The 27,924-nt window shown below is 42.6% G+C and overlaps 2 protein-coding genes across 10 annotated transcripts in view; one reads left to right on the top strand and one right to left on the bottom strand.

Moving 5' to 3' along the window:
* Positions 1-1,669, top strand: part of LOC121393181 (traf2 and NCK-interacting protein kinase-like) — a 44,618-nt gene extending 42,949 nt beyond the window's left edge. Inside the window, exons 9-10 of the mRNA XM_041560945.1 lie at positions 493-668; positions 1,504-1,669. Coding sequence (XP_041416879.1) covers positions 493-668; positions 1,504-1,616 — 289 coding nt within the window. The 3' untranslated portion in view covers positions 1,617-1,669. The remainder of the gene's footprint in view (positions 1-492; positions 669-1,503) is intronic.
* The window catches only part of astl2a.S (astacin-like metallo-endopeptidase 2 gene a S homeolog), a 265,316-nt gene that overhangs the window by 218,758 nt on the left and 18,634 nt on the right, over positions 1-27,924 (bottom strand). For 4 of the 9 annotated variants that reach the window (XM_041560923.1, XM_041560925.1, XM_041560924.1 and 1 more), the window contains one exon: positions 6,025-6,127. The gene's annotated coding sequence lies outside the window, so the exon portion shown is untranslated. The other 5 variants (XR_005960805.1, XR_005960807.1, XM_041560922.1 and 2 more) reach the window with 5 other exon arrangements.

Here is a 27,924-nt window from a genome sequence, read left to right as displayed (position 1 = left end):
ATGGTGGTGGGGAATCTTGGGTTGGGGATCACTTTTGGAGAAGATTTGTATAATGTGTAATACTATGGGTCTCAAATCAAGATAGATTATAGATAAATAGATAGATGATAGAGGATAGATAGATGATAGAAACATGATATAGATTAGATAGCTAAATGATCAATAGATGATCGATAGATTAGATAGATAGATGATCGATAGATTAGATAGATGATAGAGGAGAGATAGATAGATGATTGATAGATAATAGATAGATAGATACAGATAGATGATTGATAGAAATATAGATGGATAGATAGATGATCAATAGATGATAGATAGATAGATAGATAGACAGATAAAGAGATAGAGGGATAGATAGATGATTGATAGAAATATAGATGGATAGATAGCTATGCTGCAACATATATCTATATTCTAGAGTGTAGCTAATGATTACTGGGTAAAAGCTTCTGGAATATGGAAATAATGATCTGGGGATTTTTTTTTCAGGTCACAAAATTTTGTGTCCTTCTTGGAGTCCTGCCTGAAGAAGGATCCTTCGGAGAGAGGGAGTGCTGAAGAACTCCTGCAGCACCCATTTGTCACCCAACTGCCGCCTAAGAAGATCATCAGGGCTGAGATTGAAAACCATCTCCGGATTCTGCAGAACCGGCCAGCCAAGAAAGGTGAGGGAATCCATTATATTTGATACGACTGCACCATCACACAGTGTAACTCAACAGCTGCAAGAGTTGGTTTTATCATAATGGCGCGTGGGAATAATGAACATATTTTAAGGGGTACTTCAGCTTTTTTTTTTTTTTTCCAATATTCTGTATTGAAATTTCAACTATTACAAGTTGACTTGCAAACATATGTTCATACACATACAGTACCACAAAAATGTTTATGGTTATAGTTTGGACCCATTAGCTTTAAAGGAGAAGGAAAGCTCCAAGACGGTTTATTGTCAACAGATTAGCCTCAATAGTGCAAGCTAGAACGCTATATTTATTCTGCAGAATGCTTTACCATACCTGAGTAAACAGCTCTAGACACTGTCTCTGTTTGTTTAGGATAGATGCTGCCATATAAGCTTGGTGTGACATCACTTCCTGCCTGAGTCTCTCCCTGCTCACTTACAGCTCTGAGCTCAGATTACAGCAGGGAGGGGAGGAGGGAGGGGAGCAAACTGAGCATGCTCAAGCCCTGCCCTGGAGGTTTATGCTGAAAACAGGAAGTCTGATACAGAAGTCAATGTGTACACAATAAAAGGAAAGAAATGCAGTGTTTCTTCAGAGCAGCATTACTTTGAGTGTTTACTGGTGTATTTATATAGACCTTTCTGATAAAGCTTACTTAATTTTAGCCTTTCCTTCTCCTTTGATCCCAATAGGAACCATTCCCTGTATAGGAATTTTTCTGAGGCCGTATTCATATTAAATGATACTCATATTATTTTTATATAATAGGACAAAAACACGTCGGTTATTTCCTTACTGTAATTCTTAATCTATACAGGACTGAAGGGAGTAGCTCTCTGGAGCCTGAAACAGCTGTGGCGTGCTTGTACACAGACATCGGCAGAAGAAGAAGCAGCTCTGCAAATGGCCCTGGAGGGCTTCTCCTGTTAGTGATCTTGTGGCCAATTACATCAACAGCCCACAAGGAGTTTCCTTAATCACAGCCGAGGAAAAAGAAACATCTACAGAGAAAGGTACAATTTCCGACAGAGTCTTAGCCCAACATTTTCTCCATGGTGGGCATATGCCAGTTTGGTCTCCTACTGCCGGTGTGTGTATATATTGGTAGGAACCAAATCCTTACTGTTTTTGGATTTTGGCTAGAAGATGCTCAAGTGTGCATTACCTGGGCAAAATCCTCCCCATGTGTGAAGTGATGAGCAAATGCACATATAATATGTATTTATAATATATGTATATACAGGTATGGGATTCATTATCCGGAAACCCATTATCCAGAAAGCTCAGAATTATGGAAAGGCCATCTCCCATAGACTCTATTATAATCCTATAATCCAACATTTTTAAAATCATTTCCTTTTTCTGTGTAATAATTAAACAGTAGCTTGTACTTCATCCCAACTAAGATATAATTAATCCTTATTGGAAGCAAAACCAGACCCCTATTGGGGATATTTAATGTTTACATAATTTTTTAGTAGACTTATGACATGAAGATCCAAGTTACATAAAGACCCCTTATCCAGAAACCCCCAGGTCCCGAGCATTCTGGATAACAGATCCCATACCTGTATATATATTCACTGGAGCTTTCCACTGTCAGATGCCTATCGTTGCAGACTTTCACAGTACAATATTTTGATTCGCTTTTGCTGCACACGAGTGAATCTAAGTCTGTGCCAGTGAAAAGAAAGGAAAGTAATGTGGTGAATCCCCAGGGAATAAGGCTGAAATGTCATGCCTCTGAATGAGAATTTATGATGAAAAATTACTGACTGATTTTTATTTTGTTTCTCATACAGAACCAGGACCTTCTACAGCGCCACCAGCAACATCTTCTTTCAGGCTACCGCAGTTCAACCAGTGGGGGCTTCAAGATTTCTGCAACTACACCAACAGGGACTTTATCTCCTTCTGTAGCTCCATATTTATATCTCTTTCAGACTACCACATCTCCACCAGTGGTGTCTTCAGTTTACATCACTCCACCAGAAGTTTCACATTCAAGGGCCACATCTCCACCTCACTTTCCAACTGCCATAGTTCCATCCATGACTTCTATTTTCATACACCTTTGGCTCCACCACCAGCTCCTCCTGTCCACTATGTCCCCAGTGATGCTTGCCACTGCCACATTACCCCATCATTGACTCCTCTTCAATCAATTATCTTCACAGCTTTAAAGCCCTCCATACATTTTCATCAGTGCCTATTTTACATTGCCTTTAAAAACACCCACAGCCCTGCTAGGCCTCTCTTTGACAGATTCATCCTTTCTCCCATTGACCTGAAATTGACATCTCCTCTTTAAATATCCTAACTCTACCCCAGCATTGTCCTTTTCTTTATCTGAGTGTCTCTGCCCTTAGCCCCCAAAGCACCCCAGGGGTCCCTCAAATATACATCTTTAGCCAATTATACCCCATATGATATTTTTTCTTTAAAACCGCCACTACACAAAGGCTTCTCTGCAATCTCCCAACACCAATTCCTCAGTGGTTCTTCCTATTCAAATTGTCTTCCTATCCTTTCAATCCACTCAACAACCAGTCACATCTCCTCCTCTAAACCCTCACATAAACTCTTAGTACTGATACTGACATAAACTCTTAGTATAAGTTGATCCAGGGACTTGTCCGATTGCCCTTTGGGAGTCAGGAAGGAATTTTTTCCCCCTCTGAGGCAAATTGGCTCCGGCATCAGATGGGGTTTTTCGCCTTCCTCTGGATCAACTTCTAAATAGGAAGATCCCTTTTACACTAAAACTTGAACCTAATGGATGTGAGTCCTTCCCAACCTAAATAGTATGAATTAATCTAAAATGCATATATAAAACAATCACTTTATAAATAAATATGTTAATACACATTTCATTTGTGTTCTTGCATTTGTTATAGTTCTATAGTATTGCCAGGGAACATTACAGAGGAGGGAGACCTCTAGTGCAAGGGAAAAGGGTCACTGAAAAGTGAAGGTGGAATCAAGAGGCAGGGGTGGGAGAAATGGGTGAAAGGAGATGCTAAGGATGAAGAAATATAAGAAGGGGATAAGCCATGTCTGGACCTAGTCCTACTGATCTGCACTGATGCCAGAGGTTTGGTCAATCAATCACATACAAATGATATATAGTGTATATAAACATATCACTGGGATTAGTACATAATGAGACTGGGTTCAGAAGGTGTTTATTAATATGTTATTTTGGGCCTAGCAGGGACTTGGATATACATGTCACTGCCATTAGTATCCTTTGGGCCAAGGAGAAATGGACTCATTGGGTCTAGAAAGAGCTGACCCATAAACATGCCACTGTCATTAGAAGACATTTGTCCCATGATAAAGTTGCCTTTGGTATTATTTGGGCAGAGGAAGGGCAGGTCTGTGTGATGTTCCATTGGGCATCAGTCCATCCGTGATTGGTCTACTGATAACAGGCGGGATATTAGAGGCCACTGGAAATTCAAGGAGCCCTGGGCCAAAGACGTACATAATATCTCTCTACATTTTGATTCGTAGTGAATATTTTCCCATAGTACCCTGCTCCCCCGAGGTTCACTGCACATACCACTCCCTTTGGGAAAATGGGAAGAGGAGGGTCCATCCAGAGTCACCAGGAAGTTTTGTTCTGCTGAAGTGGGGGGATGTAACTTTACCAATGAAACGTCTGTTGGGCATAAGAGGCAGTACAGCAGCCCCCCTGCCCTGATATTCCTGGGTTTACTTGCCCTTTAACAGACAGGGTGAGGGGGGTAGACAGAGCAAGGCTTAAGTTATGTAATTGCAGGATACAACTGTATCAAGCTTCTCAGTTCTGTTGGGCCCAGGCTTCTAAGGAATCCCATGTTGATCTTGCTGCCTCCCTGCTGGATGGTGTTGCCCCCATGCTTTAGAATGAAGTAGTAGAATACCCATGCCCACTGACATACATGAGTAGGGGAAATAGGAGACGCTGCTCGTTGGAGTAGGCGCCACCAACAGGTTTTCACAGTCCATTGCACTGATATAGGCTGGGTGCCAGCACAGTCCAGTCAGCTCAGAAGAGGCATTATACTGGGCTTGTGCTGTGCCAGGGACATTATCATACATGGGCCCTCAGAAGGTCCTGCCTGACCAATATCTAGGGTTGTCACCATTTTGGGAAAAAAAATCTGGCTGTACAGAAAGGGGAGGGACAATGAGGGGGTGGTTCGGGAGAAAATATTGTCGATATGGGAGCGGGATTATAGGAAGAAGGGAAAGAAGCAGAGCTGGAGGCAGGGATTGGGGAGGGACAGGACAGGGGTGGTACATCAGGGAATTATACATTTATGAGCAAATACATTGCTGGTTAAATGTGTAACACTGGTCCCAGTCTCGGCTGCTACATCACTGGTTAGGCTGGTGATATGCCAACCCCATTCATATCTGATTGAAACTCAGCCATATGTATCTGGGCAGGTTTGAAATGGACCCTTGACTGAAGTAGCCACTGATCAGCTCCCTGCTCTTCTACAGTCCATTGGCCAGACTAGTCCACCTCTCAAAGAATGAGCCGGGGAGCATATTTCGGGTTTTCAGATCTAAACAGGAAAAAGAATCAAACAGCAAATCCAAACACAGTGTATAGATCTATATATTCAGTAGGACATGTGGCGGGGGGTTGGGATCTGATAATGAAACATCCCACAAATCGACACACATAGAAACATCATACAAAATAGTTTATTTCATTTTTTTGTACAAAACAGAAAACAAAGGACATTATAATGAATTCTACACTGCCTCAATCCAGTGTTACCTTCAGTCTATACCAAAGATCCACAACCTTTTTTTTATCGGTGAGCCACATTCAAATTCACATTTAAACTTGGGGTTTCAGTTATGGGCTGTATTCGCTATTTGGTAGCTTCTATATGGACTGGCAGCCTACAGGAGGCTCTGTTTGACAGGACACCGGGTTTTTATGCAATTAAAACTTGCCTCCAAGCCTGGAATTTAAAAATAAGCACCTACTTTGAGACCACTGGGAGTAACATTCAAGGGGTTGGAGAGCAACATGTTACTAGGGAGCCACTGGTTGGGGATCACTGCTCTATACCAACACAACAACTGTTTACTTTCAGGGGAGCAAGGTTTGTAAATCAGCCTGGGAGCAATGCAATCCCCTGGTGGGCTGGGGGCAATGCACTTTGGAAGCAACTATGAGTTTGATGGGGGAGTGAGGCAAGGGGTGACTGTGCACGGAAATCAAACTTAAACATCGCTGTGAGAAGCATTTCCCATTTAAGTAAGAAATATGGACAAGTAACCAGTTCTAACCCCATTAAGAATGTCCTACATACGAAAATGTAACACTCACCAGTGTATGAACCTGTTCCTTGTAGCTGACAAGCTGCTTTCACTGTAGCAATAACCGCCGGCACAATCGCTGTATGTTGGGCCTCCAATTAAAAGATTCACATCTATTGGGATAAATAATATTGGTTAATTGTACTTAAAACCCATTCCACATTAGGCAATCAAACCATTTAAAGAAATGCACAGAAAACAAAGAAGTAAACGAGTGTGGCCCAATTAGCAGACTTATATATAAGGAGAAGGTCATTCTACAGGGGGGTAATACAGGTACGGGACCGGGTATCCAGAATGCTCGGGACCTGGGGCTTTCCAGATAACAAATCTTTCCGTAATTTGGATCTTCATACCTTTAGTCTACTAGAAAATCATGTAAACATTAAATAAACCCAACAGGCTGGTTTTGCTTCCAATAAGGATTAATTATATCTTAGTTGGGATCAAGTACAAGCTACTGTTTTATTATTACAGAGAAAAAGGAAATCATTTTTTTGGATAAAATGGAGTCTATGGGAGACGGCCTTTCCGTAATTCGGAGCTTTCTGGATAACGGGTTTCTGAATAACAAATCCCATACCTGTACCAGTTAAATTCTATGTTCTAGTCATGTGTTCATATGCCCGTGGGAGAATTTTGAGGCCAGCACAGGATAAATTCAGAGTCGCACAAAGACTTAAAGGGGGGGTTCACCTTTAAGGTAACTGAAGTTTTTCAATTGGTTTTCATTATTTATTTTTTATAGTTTTATAGTTATTTGCCTTTTTCTGCTGACTGGGCGTCGCTGACCCCTTATAAGAATCAAATATTCTGTAAGGCTACACATTTATTGTTATTGTTACTTTTATTGCTCATCTTTCTATTCAGGCCTCTCCTATTCATATTCCAGTCTCTTATTCAAGTCAATGCATGGTTGCTAGGGTAATTTGGACCATAGTTACCAAACTGAAGAGCTGCTGAATAATAAGTTAAATTCAGAAATCACAATTAATAAAAAATGAAAACCAATTGCAAATTGTCCCTCTCTACATCGTACTAAACGTTAATTTAAAGGTGAACAATCCCTTTAAACTTCAACAGTAGAAAACGTCAGAAAAAAATCTGGAGAACTATCTGAAAACAACTGAACTGAAAAAAAGTGCTGAACGGTACCCAACCCCTTTAACCCTTTCCCTGCCAGCCGTTTTGTCCTAGATGCGAACATCTACTGCCAAGCAGTTTTTAGATATTTTGCACTCTTTCACTTTAAGGGCCTTTCCTGGGGGGGGGGTCTCTTAGTTTAACCAGGAAAACAATATACTGTTTTTTTCAGGACAACCTGAAATTTCAAAATATGCAAGAATTTTGGTGTAATTTTACTTCTATAAAAAAATATAGGCTTCTAAGTGTCCAATAAAATGAGAAAAATCATGTTTTACAAAGAACAATCACATAGATCAGAAACATCATTTACTTTATGTATGAGAACACAGCCGATTTGGAAAGGTCTATGTCTCCTGAACGGGGCAATACCAAATATATATAGTTTTATGGAGATTTCTCACTGTATAGCTCAAAATCTACAAGCAGTACACTACCAAATTTCAAAAAGCAACGCTCCCCAAACGGCATACTTCTGATTTCAAGGCCAAACATTCCGCTAACAGTAGGTTTACCCTAGAAAACTACCCATTATTAGAAAGAACAGATTCTGGTGAATCAAAAATGGGTAAATATTTCTTTGTACTCCAAACTACCAAGTTGCAATTGTCTCCTAAAGTTAATGTTTTATAGAAACAAATGACCTCAAAGCTCACACTCTACAGCATCATATCTCCCACACATCATTAGGTATCAATGTAAAACACCCCAAATATGAAAGCCTGGGGTCCACTGAACAGTTTGATGCCCAATATGTATAGGTGTACCTAAGCACATGGCATATAGGGGCCCCAAAATGAAGACCCCCATATGGTCTGTCATTTCAGGTGCTGCAAAATCAACACATTTACATAGATTTGGGGGGGCAAAAGTAGAAAAAAGTAAGTTCACCCCAGAAAACCATATATTTTCGGAAAGTACACATTCCCACGAATCTAAATTGGGCATGCATGTCTGTTTACTACAAAGTACAAAACAGCAAACTATTCCTAAATTTGGTGATTTTGGTGACATTTCCAAAAATCACCTAAAAATTTCTAGCCTGCAGCATCGTATTACCCACATACTTTTAGGTATCAAGAAAAAACACCCGAAATATGAAAGCTTAGGGTCCTCTGAACAGTTTGATGCCCAATATGTAAAGGTGAACCCAAGCACGTGGCATATAGGGGCCCAAAAAGAAGACCCCTATTTGGTCTGTCATTCCAGATACTGCAAAATCAACACATTTACATTGTTTTGGGGGGGCGGCAAAGGTAGAAAAAAGTACTTTCTCCCCAAAAAAACATATTTTCGGAAAGTACACATTCCCCTAAATCCAAATTGGGTATGCATGTCTTTCTTCTCCAAAGTACCAAGCCACAAACCATTCCTAAATTTGGTGATTTTGGGGACATTTCCAAAAATCACTTCAAAATTTCTACCCTGCAGCATCATATTACCCACATACTTTTAGCTATCAAGAGATATCACCCCAAATATGAAAGCCTAGGGTCCTGTGAACAGTTTGATGCCCAATATGTATAGGTGTACCCAAGCACGTGGCATATAGGGCCCCAAAAGGAAGACCCCCATATGGTCCGTCATTTCAGATACTGCAAAATCAACACATTTACATCGTTTTGAAGGGGGAAAAGTAGAAAAAAGTACGTTCACCCCAGAAAACCATATATTTTCGGAAAATACACATTCCCACGAATCTAAATTGGGTATGCATGTCTTTCTACTCCAAAGTACGAAGCCGCAAACCATTCCTAAATTTGGTGATTTTGGTGACATTTCAAGATCATGGACATTTTCTTTCTTTTTTGTTTTTTTATTATTTGGGTGGATTAGGGAAATGTCACAGCAACTTCCAGTGTTCACCAAAATGTTTATCATTGGGGCCTGTTGATATATGGAACTGCCTAGGAGGAGGATAGCCAATCACAGCGCCGGAGTCAAGCAAAGATCGGCTTCAGCTCCCTACCCGGTCCCCCTAGCTTTGAGGCAGTGTTCCAAGTGCCGGTGTATTATGTAGAAGACAGTAGAGCAACATTTTGGAAAAAGTACAGGTATGGGACCTGTTATCCAGAATGCTCGGGACCTGGGGTTTTCCGGATAATGGATCTTTTCGTAATTTGGGTCTCCCTACCTTAAAGAGATACTGACACCAGAAAAAAATTGTATTTGTCATAACATTGTTTTTGAATGCTATTTATAATTTTGCAATAAAAGTATTTGTGCGATGCTTTTACATTACCTTTCTTACCCCCCATGTTCCTTTATGAGTGGGCTGCCATATTTGTGCAGCAGTAGTCCTTTAGCATTAGAAACTTTAAAGGGGTTGTTCACCTTTATGTTAACTTTTAGGCAGAATAAATGCGAGAGCAATCTGTTGTGGCATATAAACAGAATAAGGAACTTTGCCATGTTCCCTTCTCAGTATGGCTCGTGCCTAGCTTGTGGCCCCAGCGTGCTGCAACTCCCTGCACCTGCACAACTGCTGTCAGTGCAATGCTGGGCATCACAACTCAACAAAAGCTGGATATCTGCAGACTTATAGTATAAAATACTATACAACTGTAGTCTGCTCAAATCTCCCCAAGTATTAATGATTGTTTGGGAGGACATGGACCCATAAAAGGGAGTTATTAGGTACAGGTATGAGATCCGTTATCAGGAAACCGGTTATCAATAAAGTTCCGAATTACGGGATGACTGTTTCCCATTGAGTCCATTTTATCCAAATAATCCAAATTTTTAAAAACGATTTCCTTTTTCTATGTAATAATAAACCAGTAGCTCCAAACTAAGATATAATTAATCCTTATTGGAAGCAAAATCAGCCTATTGGGTCTATTTTATGTTGAAATTATCCAAATTAGGGAAAGACCTGTTATCCAGAAAATCTCAGGCCCCAAGCATTCTATATGGCAGGTCCCATACCTGTACAATAGTGATGTGCGGGCTGTCCCGATACCCACTGGTTTACCTGGGGGTCGGGCGGGTTCAGGACGACCCCGCACTCCTCTTTGCGAGTGGGTGCAGGGTTGAGCTTTTCTCCAACTCTCCCCTCCAGTCAAATGCCGGCTTCCGACTTCTGGCTTTATAGCCACGTGCCTGCTCGCCCCGCTCCTTTTGTGACATCATTTGCGGCACGGGTTTATAAAAGGAACGCGGAAGTCAGCTGAGGGTGGGCGCGGGCTAACGGAGGGCGGGTTAGGGTCGAGAAAAACCCAACCCCCACATCACTACTGTAAAGTATTGTTATCAGGGGCGTAACTAGAGGAAGCAGACCCTGCAGGGGGCCCAGGAGGTATAGGGGCCCCATGAGGCCCTAATTCATATACAATGATACATCTGATATTAGGGTCTCCAAAAGTAAAGTGATTACTCACCACGAAGGGGAAGTGGCCCAAGTGCACCGCTCTGAGCTCTCAGCACAGGGAGCGGACAAACCGAAAAACCAATTTGGAGTAGGCACTCAATGAAGGCAAACTTCCACCAGGCAAATAGTTCAAAGTGAAAAGAGTTTATTGTGTCCACAGCCTTACACGTTTTGTGTCATAAACACTTAATCATTAGCCTATGATTAAGTGTTTATGGCATGTAAGGCTGTGGACACAATAAACTCTTTTCACTTTGAACTATTTGCCTGGTGGAAGTTTGCCTTCATTGAGTGCCTGCTCCAAATTGGTTTTCCTAATTCCTATACAGTTTCAATAAATATTGGTAAAAAAAAAAAGTCAACCTCAACATTTTGGGGGCCTAAAAATTATTTTCTGTGAGGCCCAGTAGTATCTAGTGACACCCCTGATTGTTATTGATTCTTTTTATTACTCGTCTTTCTAGTCAGGCGATCCTATTCATATTCCGGCCTCTTGTTGAAATCAGTGAATGGTTGCTAGGGGAATTTGGACCCTAGCAACCAGGTGGATTCAATGGCAAACTGGGTAAAAAAAAAGCTAAAGAAATCAAAAACCATAAATAAAAAACAATTGCAAATTGTCTCAGAATAGCCCTCTCTATATCATACTGAAAATGCATTGAAAGGTAAACAGCCCCTGTAATGGTTTTTAGCCAATTAAGAAATCCTCCCTACTAATGTGCTGTCTATTCGCACTTCCCCTTTCTCAGCTAAATAGCAGCACTTTTATATGAAGACTCATAACCCTCCCCAGCTCACAGACCCATAATAATAATAATAATAATAATAAACCACCTTGCTAGACACTGCCTTCTTCACCACCACAGGCTGCCATTTTTGACAAATAAGGGATCTGCACGCCCCCTGCCCTGACAGGAGCTGTATGACCCTAAGCAGCTCCCATAGCACAGACAGACGCTCTGGTGACACGGACAATGGGCCTATTAACCGTGTGCCACAGGCCGAGCCGAGAAAGGGCACTGACCTGCACCAGCACCTTCACATACATCATCGGGTGCGACAAAACTGTCAGGCCGGCGCCCAACATGAGCTGATTGCTTGTATCCGCCATGGTGAGACGTCACGTGAGCGGGTCCCAGCTTCAAGCAGAAAGCATTCCCCGGCGGAAGTCCCGCAGGGGCACGTGATCTGGGTTACCTGGCAACGGGAAAGTTTGTGGGTGGAGATTGTATGGAGGGCTGGGGCCACAGGTAGAGTTATCAGGTGAGAGCAGGACAAACCAGGGAATCTTATATAATGTATTGTGAGTCGCCACTGTGTGCGCCCTTGACTCAGCGCTGTTCCTCCACACAGCACCGGAAGTAGCACACAGAGCAGCCAGGAGGATTAAGGTCGCGCTGGCTGGGGAGACGCAGTCGGCAGAGCGTCTGAACAGGCTGTGGTGACAGTGAGGGAGCGGCTAGACAAGGGAGGCTGCAGGGAGATAATGGCTGCGGGGGGGAGAGAAGGGCTGGGGGAGGAGTTAATTATCCGGACTGCTGGGTTCTCCGTGCAGTGACGGCCCTCACAGGGAAATTCACGGAGGTGCTGGAACCTATACAGCTCTCTCCTGAAGCAGCCACTTCCTTATTGGTTGCGGGTAGCCAATGATCATTTGGCTGCTAGTCCCGTGATCTCTGTCCAATCAGACGCTTGGAGCTGGAGTCCTGATAAACAATAGCCACGAGGCAGTGATAAAGCAGAGTAATTAGAAATGTGTGTCAGTGCGGCTGTGCCTGGAAGTTATCCATGAGTCTATGTGACAGGAAGGTAGTGCACTGCTCTCTGACACACGCTCTCTTATTGCACTTGTTGCTCTGTGTTAGTGTCGCAGCGTCACTGCTTCTCCAGGCTCCTGTGGAAACTAGCAGCGGCTTCCCCTCAAGCCAAAGGAATTTAAACACGTCTAGCTGCTCCCACCTCACCCTCCCTTCTCTCTCTATTTCTCTCTCACCCCCTCCTGTCTCTGCTACTGACCAGCAACATAACTAGAGGGGAGTGGGCCCTGGTGTGGGACGTGCAGCCGCCCGCCCCCCTCTGTACGTTATTTTCTGTCCGGAATAAGCCGGAGTCAGTGGCGCGCAAACTGCCGGGGGACCCTGAGGGGGTGCGGGCCCTGGCTCAATCGCACCCCCTGCTCTCCCGGTAGTTACGCCACTGTACTTATGTGACATCAATGTGCGTCCTTATCTCATACCGCCCAACATTTTGGAAATAAAAGGAGGGACAAAAAAGTTTTGTGGTGAATTTTTTTGACCATGCCTATTTTTGTGGCCACACCCCCTAATTACCATGTTCATTTTACAAAATTTGGCAGGTTATGAACGTTTGAACATATTTCTGTGTATTTTTCAGTTATTACAGTTTTGCTAATGAAGGTGAATTGCCCTTTAAGCTGCGAGTCTGACTTCTTCCAAGGGACCTGTTATCTTTTATTGTTACAATTACTTATCTAAAAAGTTTTTACAAAAGTATCTTATCTGCAGTTGTGGCTGTTCTGGGCTCTCGGCCAAAAGCCAATTAAGTTAGAAACTTTGTTTCTTTTCCTAGCTGTTCAGTGCAGAGAAAAACTGGACTTTCCAGTACAAACGAGGGACTGCGGGTTGAGCTGTCAAAAGAGGGACTGTCCCTCTAAAAACGGGACAGTTGAGAGGTATGAATGTGAGGCCAGCAACCTGGACTGATGTGCTGTCAGCCGTGGCGGAACTACTGGGGGTTCATCATTCTCAGAATACTTTAGGTACAGCTAAAAGAAATGTCTAGTTATCAAAAGGGTCTGTGGGTCATTGCATGACTGGGTGTGGGACTGTTGAACTGTTGCAGGGAGTGAGGAAGGGGGGCAGACAGAACTGAGAAAAAAAAAAACTACAAAAAAACCCTCAAAAAAATGACAAAACCCCCCAAAAAATTATTTGGGGGCAAAGTAATTTGTAAAGGGTCTCTGGGAGTGGGACTGTGCAAAACTGTAATGAAATGAACATGGTAATTAGGGGGTGTGGCCACAATTTTTTTCCGATGCGCTACAACTTTTCTTTATCCCTCTTTCTATTTCCAAAATGTTGGGAGGTATGCGCTAACATAGCAGTGCTTCTTTTACAACTGTACCTTTAAGTGGTTCGAGGAGAAGCACTACCTTACCTAGGACCCGTTTAGTCTTAATCCGGCTCTGGGCAGTGGGAACGGCTGCGGGGAGAGAGAGGCTGCGGGGAGAGAGAAATACTGGTGGGAGGAAATGGAACAGAACGGCTGGACAAGAGAGGCTGATTGGCGAGAGAGAAATGCTGGACAAGAGAGGCTGCAGGGAGAGACAGAGAACATTAGGGAAGAGGGAACGGATGGCAGGACAAAGTCAGTTACTACTTTATCGTTGATAAAGGGCTCTGCCCGAAACATGTAGTGTGCCTACACTGCTTAATAAACAAATTGCAGTTGAAAATTACTGTCTGGAGCTGTTTTGATTCAACCATTTTCCTTGGATTATACCACTGGTTATAGGGTTTAAAAATGGCAGGTTCTTAAAAATATTTTGCTCTGCTGGAAACTTTTAAGTAAGGGCAGCAGAGATGATTAAGAGACACTGGGAGTGGACCCAGAGTTATATTCATTTTTGGAGTTTGGAAGACAGAGTGACATGTTTTAAAGAGGACCTCAGTTATAGAGGAAGCAAAAAATGCAACCGCTGGGCGGCCCAGAAAGCATACCGAGTCCAGTGGGAGTAGTTTCAGTATATACAGGCCTGGACTGGCAACCTGTGGGTTCTGACAAATGCCAGAGGGGCTGCTATAAGGTGCCATTGACAGTCAGTATTTAGTGGGCTGTTTGGGCCTAAGTGTGGACTGATTGGGCCTTTGTATACCTGAAATGCCAGGGACTATTTAAATTCTCAGTCCGGACCTGAGTATATACAGTACGAGTGAAAAATATCTTTGCTGTGGGGCGCAGGGATATTTACCTATGCCACTGGCAGACTCTTACTGGAGAAGTGTCAGGTAAATTTGACTTTTATTTCTTGAATTTCACTGATCCCATGAGACTGCTGGAGGAGCACCACTTGCTGGCCGCCAATGGAGTTGCCTTAAATGGGATACACGGCCAGTCTCCATGCTGTGAGGCTCAGGTTTGCCCGTGCCAACAGGTGAGCCCCACAGAAGGTGGCAAAGTGGGTTCCCAAAATTATTACACTCTCAATGATGATAATGTGTGAGATACAGTAACTGTAAGAAACTAATGATTTTTTAAAATCTCACTCACTCTCTCTTCCTTGACCCATTCCCTCTCTCTTACTTGACCCATTCCCTCTCATTCTCTCTCTCTTCCTTTACCCATTCCCTCTCATTCTCTCTCTCTCTTCCTTGACCCATTCCCTCTCATTCTCTTTCTTCCTTGACCCATTCCCTCTCATTCTCTCTCTCTTTCTTGACCCATTCCCTCTCATTCTCCTTCTCTTCCTTGACCCATTCCATCTGTCTTCCTTGAACCATTCCCTCTCTCTTCCTTGACCCATTCCCTCTCTCTCTTCCTTGACCCATTCCCTCTCTCTCTCTTCCTTGACCCATTCCCTCTCATTCTCCTTCTCTTCCTTGACCCATTCCATCTGTCTTCCTTGAACCATTCCCTCTCTCTTCCTTGACCCATTCCCTCTCTCTTCCTTGACCCATTCCCTCTCTCTTCCTTGACCCATTCCCTCTCACCTTCTCTCTTCTTTGACCCATTCCCTTCAAATTGCACATCAGCTGTAAGTTAATAAGCAAGTATTCTCTCCAAAACGGCAATGGTGTTTCTGCTTCTGTTGTCTAATTTAAAAGGACGTAAAGGCTGTGAAAAGCTTTTAAATATTCATTAGTTATTTTTTTCCCCATCAAATTATAACCTCCAGTGGATCACCTGAATCTGTGAGGACCAGCTCTTTGCTAAAGATGTTGTCTGACAAACGCTATGGCAGCTTCTACATATAAATGGGATAAAAGTTTGTTGCAAGTAAAAATTAACAGTTTGTCTGTGTAGTAAGAAACACGCAAGGCTGGAGTTATACATTGGTATCTAAAGTACTATGTTTTCTTTTGGAAGGTGAAGGTATGAAGAAGACAGGAATCTTGGGCACTGGTGCACAATCTCATGGCTGGAGCCCTCCAAGAAAAAATAGTGAGATCAATTACACAGCGGTAAAACATCTTCTGTGGGGCTGTGGCAACTACAACCTGAGAGAGACTATTCAGGCCAAGGCAAAAGACAAGGAAGCAGAAAAGGTCAATATGAGGGAGATGCCAACATCCCTGGATAGGTAATTAAATCCCTCATAGGACTGAAATCCACCAATATATTAGGTGTTTCCTAGTTATTTACAGTGCTAAACATGTGACCCAAGTGGGTGCACAACTTCCATAAAAATTGCACCCACCTGAGGTATATTATCAAAGATCACCATGCTGCCATGTTGCATCCAATTAGCCAAGTATCTCCAGATCCCACTTTTGGAAAGTCTACAATACTGGACATGCCCAGTGGGTGCAGGAGATACTTGGCTAATAGGATCCTAGATGGGGGCATGATCTAGGGGTCTTTGTAGATAACACGTTGTCTAATTCTGGGCAGTGTCATTCTGTGGCTACTAAAGCAAATAAAGTTCTGTCTTGCATAAAAAAGGGCATTAACTCAAGGGATGAAAACATAATTATGCCTCTTTATAGGTCGCTGGTAAGGCCTCATCTGGAGTATGCAGTTCAGTTTTGGACTCCAGTCCTTAAGAGGGATATAAATGAGCTGGAGAGAGTGCAGAGACTAAGTGCATCTAAATTGGTTAGAGGGACGGAAGACTTAAATTATGAGGGGAGACTGTCAAGGTTGGGGTTGTTTTCTCTGGAAAAAAGGCGCTTGCGAGGGGACATGATTACACTTTACAAGTACATTAGAGGACATTATAGACAAATAGCAGGGGACCTTTTTACCCATAAAGTGGATCACCGTACCAGAGGCCTCCCCTTTAGACTAGAAGAAAAGAACTTTCATTTGAAGCAACGTAGGGGGTTCTTCACAGTCAGGACAGTGAGGTTGTGGAATGCACTGCCGGGTGATGTTGTGATGGCTGATTCAGTTAATGCCTTTAAGAATGGCTTGGATGATTTTTTGGACAGACATAATATCAAAGGCTATTGTGATACTAAACTCTATAGTTAGTATAGGTATGGGTATATAGAATTTTAATTAAAAGTAGGGAGGGGTGTGTGTATGGATGCTGGGTTTTCATTTGGAGGGGTTGAACTTGATGGACTTTGTCTTTTTTCAACCCAATTTAACTATGTAACTACTATGTAACTATGATGCTCTTGGGATTGCAAAGGGTTGGGGGACTGGCTTTATAAAGCAGACTGGGAAGTACAGTATAGGATCCTTTATCCAGAATGCTCGGGACCTGGGGTTTTCCAGATAACGGATGTTTCTATAATTTGGCTCTTCATACCTTAAGTCTACTAGATATTCATGTAAACATTAAGGGGCAGATTTATCAAGGGTCGAATTTCGAAGTAATGGGAGTTTTTTTTGAACTCCCATAACTTGAAATTCAAAGAAATTTGTCAAAATTTGTTTAAAAAGAGTTTTTTTCTGCGGGTGAATAGGCTGTATTTGAATCGTTTGAATCAAAGTAAGAGCGTATTCGATCTGCTTCCACCAAATGACTCCAAGTAGGTTCAAGGAGGTCCCCCATAGGCTAAAACAGCAATTTGCCAGGATTTAGATGGCGAATGGTCAAAGTTTTAAAGAGACAGTACATGATAAATTTCGATATTTGAATAGTCAAATTTAGTGATGGACTTTTGCTGGGTTTTGCGGGAAATTCTCGAAGCGAAATGAGAGAATTTCACCCATCACTAATCAAATTTGAAATAGTCAAAAATAGCTTGAAATTCTAATTTTTACTTCGACCCTTGATAAATCTGCCCCTTATTATGAACTCAAAGGTCAACAACCCCTTCAAGCTGCCTGTACATAGAAAGATCTATGTATTTTTATATTTCCATGTTATGGCCATTTTAAAGCTCAGGGCACCCATCAAAATGACCAGTTTTTCACACAGAGTAATCGAATCTGTAAAACATTTTTAATATAAGAATAAGCCGTCACATCAAGCTTTATAATACAGCTGCTTTCAGGCTGCCAGGGGGACTGAGCCTAGCAACCAGGTATAAAAAAGATAGCATTTTAGATTCAAGGTTCAAATAAGCCAATGAAAATAATACACAATATGGGAAAAATGACCACCACATTTTCTTCTTAATAAAAACGGGTTATTTGTGGTGAACTTGGGACTGATAGAAAGAATAAGCTTCCTGCAGTTGGTCGGTATGATAGGAATCAAAGATGATCATTTATATAAATGTCCCTTTTTTACTGTAACCCCAATTTCCCAGTGACTCAGACGTGCTCTCCAATGGTGTGAGGACTTTACCTCTCGGTAGGACAGAAGTACAAGAAGGATGAGAACCTTTGGTAGAGGTGGGACATCGCTGGAGACCTTCAATCAGAAAGGGAGATGTATGACAGAGCAGCATAATGGCTACTGTGGGTCCGTCACTGTCAAACGCACACTGGGAGAGAATATTGATGCCAGCATTAAAGATGGTAGAATGGGACTCCCTCAGCAACTGGTGCAACATCCCAGGGCAGGTAATTATCTTCTATCCATAGAGGCTCATGGGAGGTTTCCATAGGGCTGAACCCCCACATCTCCTTACTGGGGTCCCACTTATCTAAGCAGCATGTAAACATGTGCTGAACTTGCAGCCAATCACTATCAGGATATAAACATATAACGTGATTGGCTGTAAACTCGCTTTTTTATTTTCTGGAATCAGAGGTGAGTGGAGCATTGATACACGGGGGCATTAAGGGAAATAATGGCAGAAATGAAGGAAATGACTATTTGAGTGTGACACTGGCTAGTGCCTGGGATATTAGCCTGGCTTTTGTGTATATTCTAATAGAAAATATCATTATGGGAGGAATGGGGAAACAGGCAGACTACAGACAACTCAGGATAAATACACAGAAGTACATCCTGGCATTTGGCCGCACGACTAACTGACAGTTAAATAACGGATTTCTCACTTTCATTCCTGGGATCAGAGGTGAGTGGATGCACAGCACACACTGGGGGGACAATTTATGGGAATAAATGAATTATAATGATATAAATGAAGAAAATCACTACTAAATTGAGTCACTAGATGGCGCCTGGGATATTAGCCTTGGTTTTGTCATTTTTTATAGATTATAGGAGAGTTGGGGTTGGGGGAAGGAACAGGGATGCAGGGAGACTACACACCTGTCAGGCTAAATACAGAAAGAATAAAATAACGTTTGGGATTCCAATTGCTTTATATTTAAAATAAGTGTAAGTTAAGAAATAATAAAAAGTCAGAAATGCAAATTAAGAAATAATAACAATTCAGAAATCTCCTATGTTAATATATAACAGGGGTCACTATGGCAACATCTGGAGTGACGGACACTTGCTGTTCAGATTTCTCCTCTAATGCTATTAATCTTCATATTTCTCTCTATATCTCACTTTGTATATAACATTTACTTCTTAAAAAAGCTTTAAGGGAAAGTTAAGAAATGATTAAGGGGAAAAGTCTGAAATCTCCCATGTTCCCATATAACAGGGGTCACCCAGTGTTTGGAGTGACAGTTGACAGTTGGCCACTTGCTGTTTCTCCTCCAATACAATTAATTTCCATATTTCTCGTTGCATCTTACTTTGTATATAAAACTGACTTCTTAAAAAGCTTTAAAGGAAAAAGTTTTGGAGCTGCAAATCCCAGTCACTGTTACTCATGTCCTGAATGTCCCAGCATCCCTTGTCACACCTGCAGCCTGTAGTCTTCTACCTGTTACTGACCTACAAATCCCAGCATCATTTTGTCACACCTGTAGCCTATAGTACAAATCCCAGCATCCCTTGTCAGACCTGTAGCCTATAGTACAAATCCCAGCATCCCTTGTCACACCTGTAGCCTATAGAACAACTCCCAGCATCCCTTGTCAGACCTGCAGCCTGTAGTACAAATCCCAGCATCCGTTGTCAGACCTGTAGCCTATAGAACAACTCCCAGCATCCCTTTTCAGACCTGCAGCCTATAGAGCAACTCCCAGCATCCCTTGTCAGACCTGCAGCCTATAGTACAAATCCCAGCATCCCTTGTCAGACCTGTAGCCTATAGTACAAATCCCAGCATCCCTTGTCACACCTGTAGCCTATAGAACAACTCCCAGCATCCCTTGTCAGACCTGCAGCCTGTAGTACAAATCCCAGCATCCGTTGTCAGACCTGTAGCCTATAGAACAACTCCCAGCATCCCTTTTCAGACCTGCAGCCTATAGAGCAACTCCCAGCATCCCTTGTCAGACCTGCAGCCTATAGTACAAATCGCAGCATCCCTTGTCAGACCTGTAGCCTATAGTACAAATCCCAGCATCCCTTGTCACACCTGTAGCCTATAGAACAACTCCCAGCATCCCTTGTCAGACCTGCAGCCTGTAGTACAAATCCCAGCATCCGTTGTCAGACCTGTAGCCTATAGTACAAATCCCAGCATCCCTTGTCACACCTGTAGCCTATAGAACAACTCCCAGCATCCCTTGTCAGACCTGCAGCCTGTAGTACAAATCCCAGCATCCGTTGTCAGACCTGTAGCCTATAGAACAACTCCCAGCATCCCTTTTCAGACCTGCAGCCTATAGAGCAACTCCCAGCATCCCTTGTCAGACCTGTAGCCTATAGTACAAATCCCAGCATCCCTTGTCACACCTGTAGCCTGTAGTACAAATCCCAGCATCCCTTGTCAGACCTGTAGCCTATAGAGCAACTCCCAGCATCCCTTGTCAGACCTGCAGCCTATAGTACAAATCCCAGCATCCCTTGTCAGACCTGTAGCCTGTAGTAAAACTCCCAGCATCCCTTGTCAGACCTGCAGCCTGTAGTCTTCTAGCTCTTAATGAACTACAAATCCCAGCATCCCTTGTCAGACCAGCAGCTTGTGGTTTTCTAACTGTTACTGACCTAGAGATCCCAGCATCCCTTGTCAGATCTTGTCAGAGTGGAGCATTGATACACGGGGGCATTAAGGGAAATAATGGCAGAAATGAAGGAAATGATTATTTGAGTGTGACACTGGCTAGTGCCTGGGATATTAGCCTGGCTTTTGTGTATATTCTAATAGAAAATATCATTATGGGAGGAATGGGGAAACAGGCAGACTACAGACAACTCAGGATAAATACACAGAAGTACATCCTGGCATTTGGCCGCACGACTAACTGACAGTTAAATAACGGATTTCTCACTTTCATTCCTGGGATCAGAGGTGAGTGGATGCACAGCACACACTGGGGGGACAATTTATGGGAATAAATGAATTATAATGATATAAATGAAGAAAATCACTACTAAATTCAGTCACTAGGTGGCGCCTGGGATATTAGCCTTGGTTTTGTCATTTTAATAGATAATAGGAGAGTTGGGGTTGGGGGAAGGAACAGGGATGCAGGGAGACTACACACCTGTCAGGCTAAATACAGAAAGAATAAAATAACATTTGGGATTCCAATTGCTTTATATTTAAAATAAGTGCAAGTTAAGAAATAATACAGTGCTACGCAATATGTTGGCGCTATATAAATACATGTTAATAATAATAAAAATGTCAGAAATCTCCTATGTTAATATATAACAGGGGTCACTATGGCAACATCTGGAGTGACGGCCACTTGCTGTTCAGGTTTCTCCTCTAATGCCATTAATCTTCATATTTCTCTCTGTATCTCACTTTGTATATAACATTTACTTCTTAAAAAAGCTTTAAGGGAAAGTTAAGAAATGATTAAGGGGTAAAGTCTGAAATCCCCCATGTTCCCATATAACAGGGGTCACCCAGTGTTTGGAGTGACAGTTGACAGTTGGCCACTTGCTGTTCAGGTTTCTCCTCTAATTCTAATAATATTTATATTTCTCTGTATCTCACTTTGTACATAACATTTACTTCTGAAAAAGCTTTTCAGTAATAGTTAAGCAATTATTTAGGGGAAAAGTCTGAAATCTCCCATGTTCCCATATAACAGGGGTCACCCAGTGTTTGGAGTGACAGTTGACAGTTGGCCACTTGGTGTTTCTCCTCCAATACTATTAATTTCCATATTTCTCGTTGCATCTTACTTTGTATATAAAACTGACTTCTTAAAAAGCTTTAAGGAAAAAGTTTTGGAGCTGCAAATCCCAGTCACTGTTACTCATGTCCTGAATGTCCCAGCATCCCTTGTCACACCTGCAGCCTGTAGTCTTCTACCTGTTACTGACCTACAAATCCCAGCATCCCTTGTCACACCTGTAGCCTATAGTACAAATCCCAGCATCCCTTGTCACACCTGCAGCCTGTAGTCTTCTAACTCTTAATGAACTACAAATCCCAGCATCCCTTGTCACACCTGTAGTCTTCTTACTGTTACTGACCTACAAATCCCAGTATCCCTTGTCAGACCTGTAGTCTTCTTACTGTTACTGACCTACAAATCCCAGTATCCCTTGTCAGACCTGTAGTCTTCTTACTGTTACTGACCTACAAATCCCAGCATGCCTTGTCAGACCTGTAGTCTTCTTACTGTTACTGACCTACAAATCCCAGCATCCCTTGTTACACCTGCAGCCTGTAGTCTTCTACCTGTTACTGACCTACAAATCCCAGCATCCCTTGTCAGACCTGTAGCCTATAATACAAATCCCAGCATCCCTTGTCAGACCTGTAGCCTATCGTACAATTCCCAGCATCCCTTCTCAGACCTATAGTCTTCTTACTGTTACTGACCTACAAATCCCAGTATCCCTTGTCAGACCTGTAGCCTATAGTAAAAATCCCAGCATCCCTTGTCAGACCTGTAGTCTTCTTACTGTTCCTGACCAAAATATCCCAGCATCCCTTATCAGACCTGTAGTCTTCTTACTGTTTCTGACCTACAAATCCCAGTATCCCTTGTCAGAACTGTAGTCTTCTTACTGTTACTGACCTATAAATGCCAGCATCCCTTGTCAGACCTGTAGCCTATAGTAAAAATCCAAGCATCCCTTGTCAGACATGTAGCCTATAGTACAAATCCCAGCATCCCTTGTAAGATCTGTAGTCTGTAGTACAAATCCCAGCATCCCTTGTCAGACCTGTAGTCTTCTTACTGTTACTGACCTACAAATCCCAGCATCCCTTGTCAGACCTGTAGTCTTCTTACTGTTACTAACCTACAAATCCCAGCATGCCTTGTCAGACCTTTAGCCTATAGTAAAAATCCCAGCATCCCTTGTCAGACCTGTAGCCTCTAGTACAAATCCCAGCATCCATTGTCAGACCTGTAGCCTATAGTACAAATCCCAGCATCCATTGTCAGACCTGTAGCCTATAGTAGAAATCCCAGCATCCCTTGTCAGACATGTAGCCTATAGTACAAATCCCAGCATCCCTTGTAAGATCTGTAGTCTGTAGTACAAATCCCAGCATCCCTTGTCAGACCTGTAGTCTTCTTACTGTTACTGACCTACAAATCCCAGCATCCGTTATCAGACCTGTAGTCTTCTTACTGTTCCTGACCTACAAATCCCAGCATCCCTTGTCAGACCTGTAGTCTTCTTACTGTTACTGACCTACAAATCCCAGCATCCCTTGTCACACCTGTAGCCTATAGTACAAATCCCAGCATGCCTTGTCAGACCTGTAGCCTATAGAGCAACTCCCAGCATCCCTTGTCAGACCTGCAGCCTATAGTACAAATCCCAGCATCCCTTGTCAGACCTGTAGCCTGTAGTAAAACTCCCAGCATCCCTTGTCAGACCTGCAGCCTGTAGTCTTCTAGCTCTTAATGAACTACAAATCCCAGCATCCCTTGTCAGACCAGCAGCTTGTGGTTTTCTAACTGTTACTGACCTAGAGATCCCAGCATCCCTTGTCAGATCTTGTCAGAGTGGAGCATTGATACACGGGGGCATTAAGGGAAATAATGGCAGAAATGAAGGAAATGACTATTTGAGTGTGACACTGGCTAGTGCCTGGGATATTAGCCTGGCTTTTGTGTATATTCTAATAGAAAATATCATTATGGGAGGAATGGGGAAACAGGCAGACTACAGACAACTCAGGATAAATACACAGAAGTACATCCTGGCATTTGGCCGCACGACTAACTGACAGTTAAATAACGGATTTCTCACTTTCATTCCTGGGATCAGAGGTGAGTGGATGCACAGCACACACTGGGGGGACAATTTATGGGAATAAATGAATTATAATGATATAAATGAAGAAAATCACTACTAAATTCAGTCACTAGGTGGCGCCTGGGATATTAGCCTTGGTTTTGTCATTTTAATAGATTATAGGAGAGTTGGGGGAAGGAACAGGGATGCAGGGAGACTACACACCTGTCAGGCTAAATACAGAAAGAATAAAATAACATTTGGGATTCCAATTGCTTTATATTTAAAATAAGTGTAAGTTAAGAAATAATACAGTGCTACGCAATATGTTGGCGCTATATAAATACATGTTAATAATAATAAAAATGTCAGAAATCTCCTATGTTAATATATAACAGGGGTCACTATGGCAACATCTGGAGTGACGGCCACTTGCTGTTCAGGTTTCTCCTCTAATGCCATTAATCTTCATATTTCTCTCTGTGCTCACTTTGCATATAACATTTACTTCTTAAAAAAGCTTTAAGGGAAAGTTAAAAAATGATTAAGGGGAAAAGTCTGAAATCCCCCATGTTCCCATATAACAGGGGTCACCCAGTGTTTGGAGTGACAGTTGACAGTTGGCCACTTGGTGTTCAGGTTTCTCCTCTAATTCTAATAATATTTATATTTCTCTCTGTATCTCACTTTGTACATAACATTTACTTCTGAAAAAGCTTTTCAGTAATAGTTAAGCAATTATTTAGGGGAAAAGTCTGAAATCTCCCATGTTCCCATATAACAGGGGTCACCCAGTGTTTGGAGTGACAGTTGACAGTTGGCCACTTGGTGTTTCTCCTCCAATACTATTAATTTCCATATTTCTCGTTGCATCTTACTTTGTATATAAAACTGACTTCTTAAAAAGCTTTAAGGAAAAAGTTTTGGAGCTGCAAATCCCAGTCACTGTTACTCATGTCCTGAATGTCCCAGCATCCCTTGTCACACCTGCAGTCTGTAGTCTTCTAACTCTTAATGAACTACAAATCCCAGCATCCCTTGTCAGACCTGTAGTCTTCTTACTGTTACTGACCTACAAATCCCAGCATCCCTTGTCAGACCTGTAGCCTATAATACAATTCCCAGCATCCCTTCTCAGACCTATAGTCTTCTTACTGTTACTGACCTACAAATCCCAGTATCCCTTGTCAGACCTGTAGCCTATAGTAAAAATCCCAGCATCCCTTGTCAGACCTGTAGTCTTCTTACTGTTCCTGACCAAAATATCCCAGCATCCCTTATCAGACCTATAGTCTTCTTACTGTTACTGACCTACAAATCCCAGCATCCCTTGTCAGACCTGTAGCCTATAGTAAAAATCCAAGCATCCCTTGTCAGACCTGTAGCCTATAGAAAAAATGCCAGCATCCCTTGTCAGACCTGTAGCCTATAGTAAAAATCCCAGCATCCCTTGTCAGACCTGTAGTCTGTAGTACAAATCCCAGCATCCCTTGTCAGACCTGTAGTCTTCTTACTGTTACTGACCTACAAATCCCAGCATGCCTTGTCAGACCTTTAGCCTATAGAAAAAATCCCAGCATCCCTTGTCAGACCTGTAGCCTCTAGTACAAATCCCAGCATCCATTGTCAGACCTGTAGCCTATAGTACAAATCCCAGCATCCCTTGTCAGACCTGTAGCCTATAGTACAAATCCCAGCATCCCTTGTAAGATCTGTAGCCTATAGTACAAATCCCAGCATCCCTTGTCAGACCTGTAGTCTTCTTACTGTTACTGACCTACAAATCCCAGCATTCCTTGTCAGACCTGTAATATTCTTACAGTTACTGACCTACAAATCCCAGCATCCCTTGTCAGACCTGTAGTCTTCTTACTGTTACTGACCTACAAATCCCAGTATCCCTTGTCAGACCTGTAGTCTTCTTACTGTTACTGACCTACAAATCCCAGCATGCCTTGTCAGACCTGTAGTCTTCTTACTGTTACTGACCTACAAATCCCAGCATCCCTTGTCAGACCTGTAGTCTTCTCACTGTTACTGACCTACAAATCCCAGCATCCCTTGTCAGACCTGTAATATTCTTACAGTTACTGACCTACAAATCCCAGCATCCCTTGTCAGACCTGTAGTCTTCTTACTGTTACTGACCTACAAATCCCAGTATCCCTTGTCAGACCTGTAATATTCTTACAGTTACTGACCTACAAATCCCAGCATCCCTTGTCAGACCTGTAGTCTTCTTACTGTTACTGACCTACAAATCCCAGTATCCCTTGTCAGACCTGTAGTCTTCTTACTGTTACTGACCTACAAATCCCAGCATGCCTTGTCAGACCTGTAGTCTTCTTACTGTTACTGACCTACAAATCCCAGCATCCCTTGTCAGACCTGTAGTCTTCTCACTGTTACTGACCTACAAATCCCAGCATCCCTTGTCAGACCTGTAATATTCTTACAGTTACTGACCTACAAATCCCAGCATCCCTTGTCAGACCTGTAGTCTTCTTACTGTTACTGACCTACAAATCCCAGTATCCCTTGTCAGACCTGTAGTCTTCTTACTGTTACTGACCTACAAATCCCAGCATGCCTTGTCAGACCTGTAGTCTTCTTACTGTTACTGACCTACAAATCCCAGCATGCCTTGTCAGACCTGTAGTCTTCTTACTGTTACTGACCTACAAATCCCAGCATGCCTTGTCAGACCTGTAGTCTTCTTACTGTTACTGACCTACAAATCCCAGCATCCCTTGTCAGACCTGTAGTCTTCTTACTGTTACTGACCTACAAATCCCAGCATCCCTTGTCAGACCTGTAGTCTTCTTACTGTTACTAACCTACAAATCCCAGCATGCCTTGTCAGACCTTTAGCCTATAGTAAAAATCCCAGCATCCCTTGTCAGACCTGTAGCCTATAGTACAAATCCCAGCATCTCTTGTCAGACCTGTAGCCTATAGTACAAATCCCAGCATCCCTTGTCAGACCTGTAGCCTATAGTACAAATCCCAGCATCCCTTGTCAGACCTGTAGTCTTCTTACTGTTACTGACCTACAAATCCCAGCATCCGTTATCAGACCTGTAGTCTTCTTACTGTTCCTGACCTACAAATCCCAGCATCCCTTGTCAGACCTGTAGTCTTCTTACTGTTACTGACCTACAAATCCCAGCATCCCTTGTCAGACCTGTAGTCTTCTTACTGTTACTGACCTACAAATCCCAGCATCCGTTATCAGACCTGTAGTCTTCTTACTGTTCCTGACCTACAAATCCCAGCATCCCTTGTCAGACCTGTAGTCTTCTTACTGTTACTGACCTACAAATCCCAGCATCCCTTGTCAGACCTGTAGTCTTCTCACTGTTACTGACCTACAAATCCCAGCATCCCTTGTCAGACCTGTAATATTCTTACAGTTACTGACCTACAAATCCCAGCATCCCTTGTCAGACCTGTAGTCTTCTTACTGTTACTGACCTACAAATCCCAGCATGCCTTGTCAGACCTGTAGTCTTCTTACTGTTACTGACCTACAAATCCCAGCATGCCTTGTCAGACCTGTAGTCTTCTTACTGTTACTGACCTACAAATCCCAGCATGCCTTGTCAGACCTGTAGTCTTCTTACTGTTACTGACCTACAAATCCCAGCATCCCTTGTCAGACCTGTAGTCTTCTTACTGTTACTGACCTACAAATCCCAGCATCCCTTGTCAGACCTGTAGTCTTCTTACTGTTACTAACCTACAAATCCCAGCATGCCTTGTCAGACCTTTAGCCTATAGTAAAAATCCCAGCATCCCTTGTCAGACCTGTAGCCTATAGTACAAATCCCAGCATCCATTGTCAGACCTGTAGCCTATAGTACAAATCCCAGCATCCCTTGTCAGACCTGTAGCCTATAGTAAAAATCCCAGCATCCCTTGTCAGACCTGTAGCCTATAGTACAAATCCCAGCATCCCTTGTAAGATCTGTAGTCTATAGTAAAAATCCCAGCATCCCCTGTAAGACCTGTAGCCTCTAGTCTTCTAACTGTTACTGACCTACAAATCCCAGCATCCATTGTCAGACCTGTAGCCTATAGTACAAATCCCAGCATCCCTTGTCAGACCTGTAGCCTATAGTACAAAT

Source organism: Xenopus laevis, chromosome 4S, assembly GCF_017654675.1.
Source record: "Xenopus laevis strain J_2021 chromosome 4S, Xenopus_laevis_v10.1, whole genome shotgun sequence".
In the NCBI taxonomy this organism is placed as follows: domain Eukaryota; kingdom Metazoa; phylum Chordata; class Amphibia; order Anura; family Pipidae; genus Xenopus; species Xenopus laevis.
The sequence above is the reverse complement of the archived record's forward strand: the minus strand, read 5'-3'. Positions and strand labels throughout refer to the sequence as shown.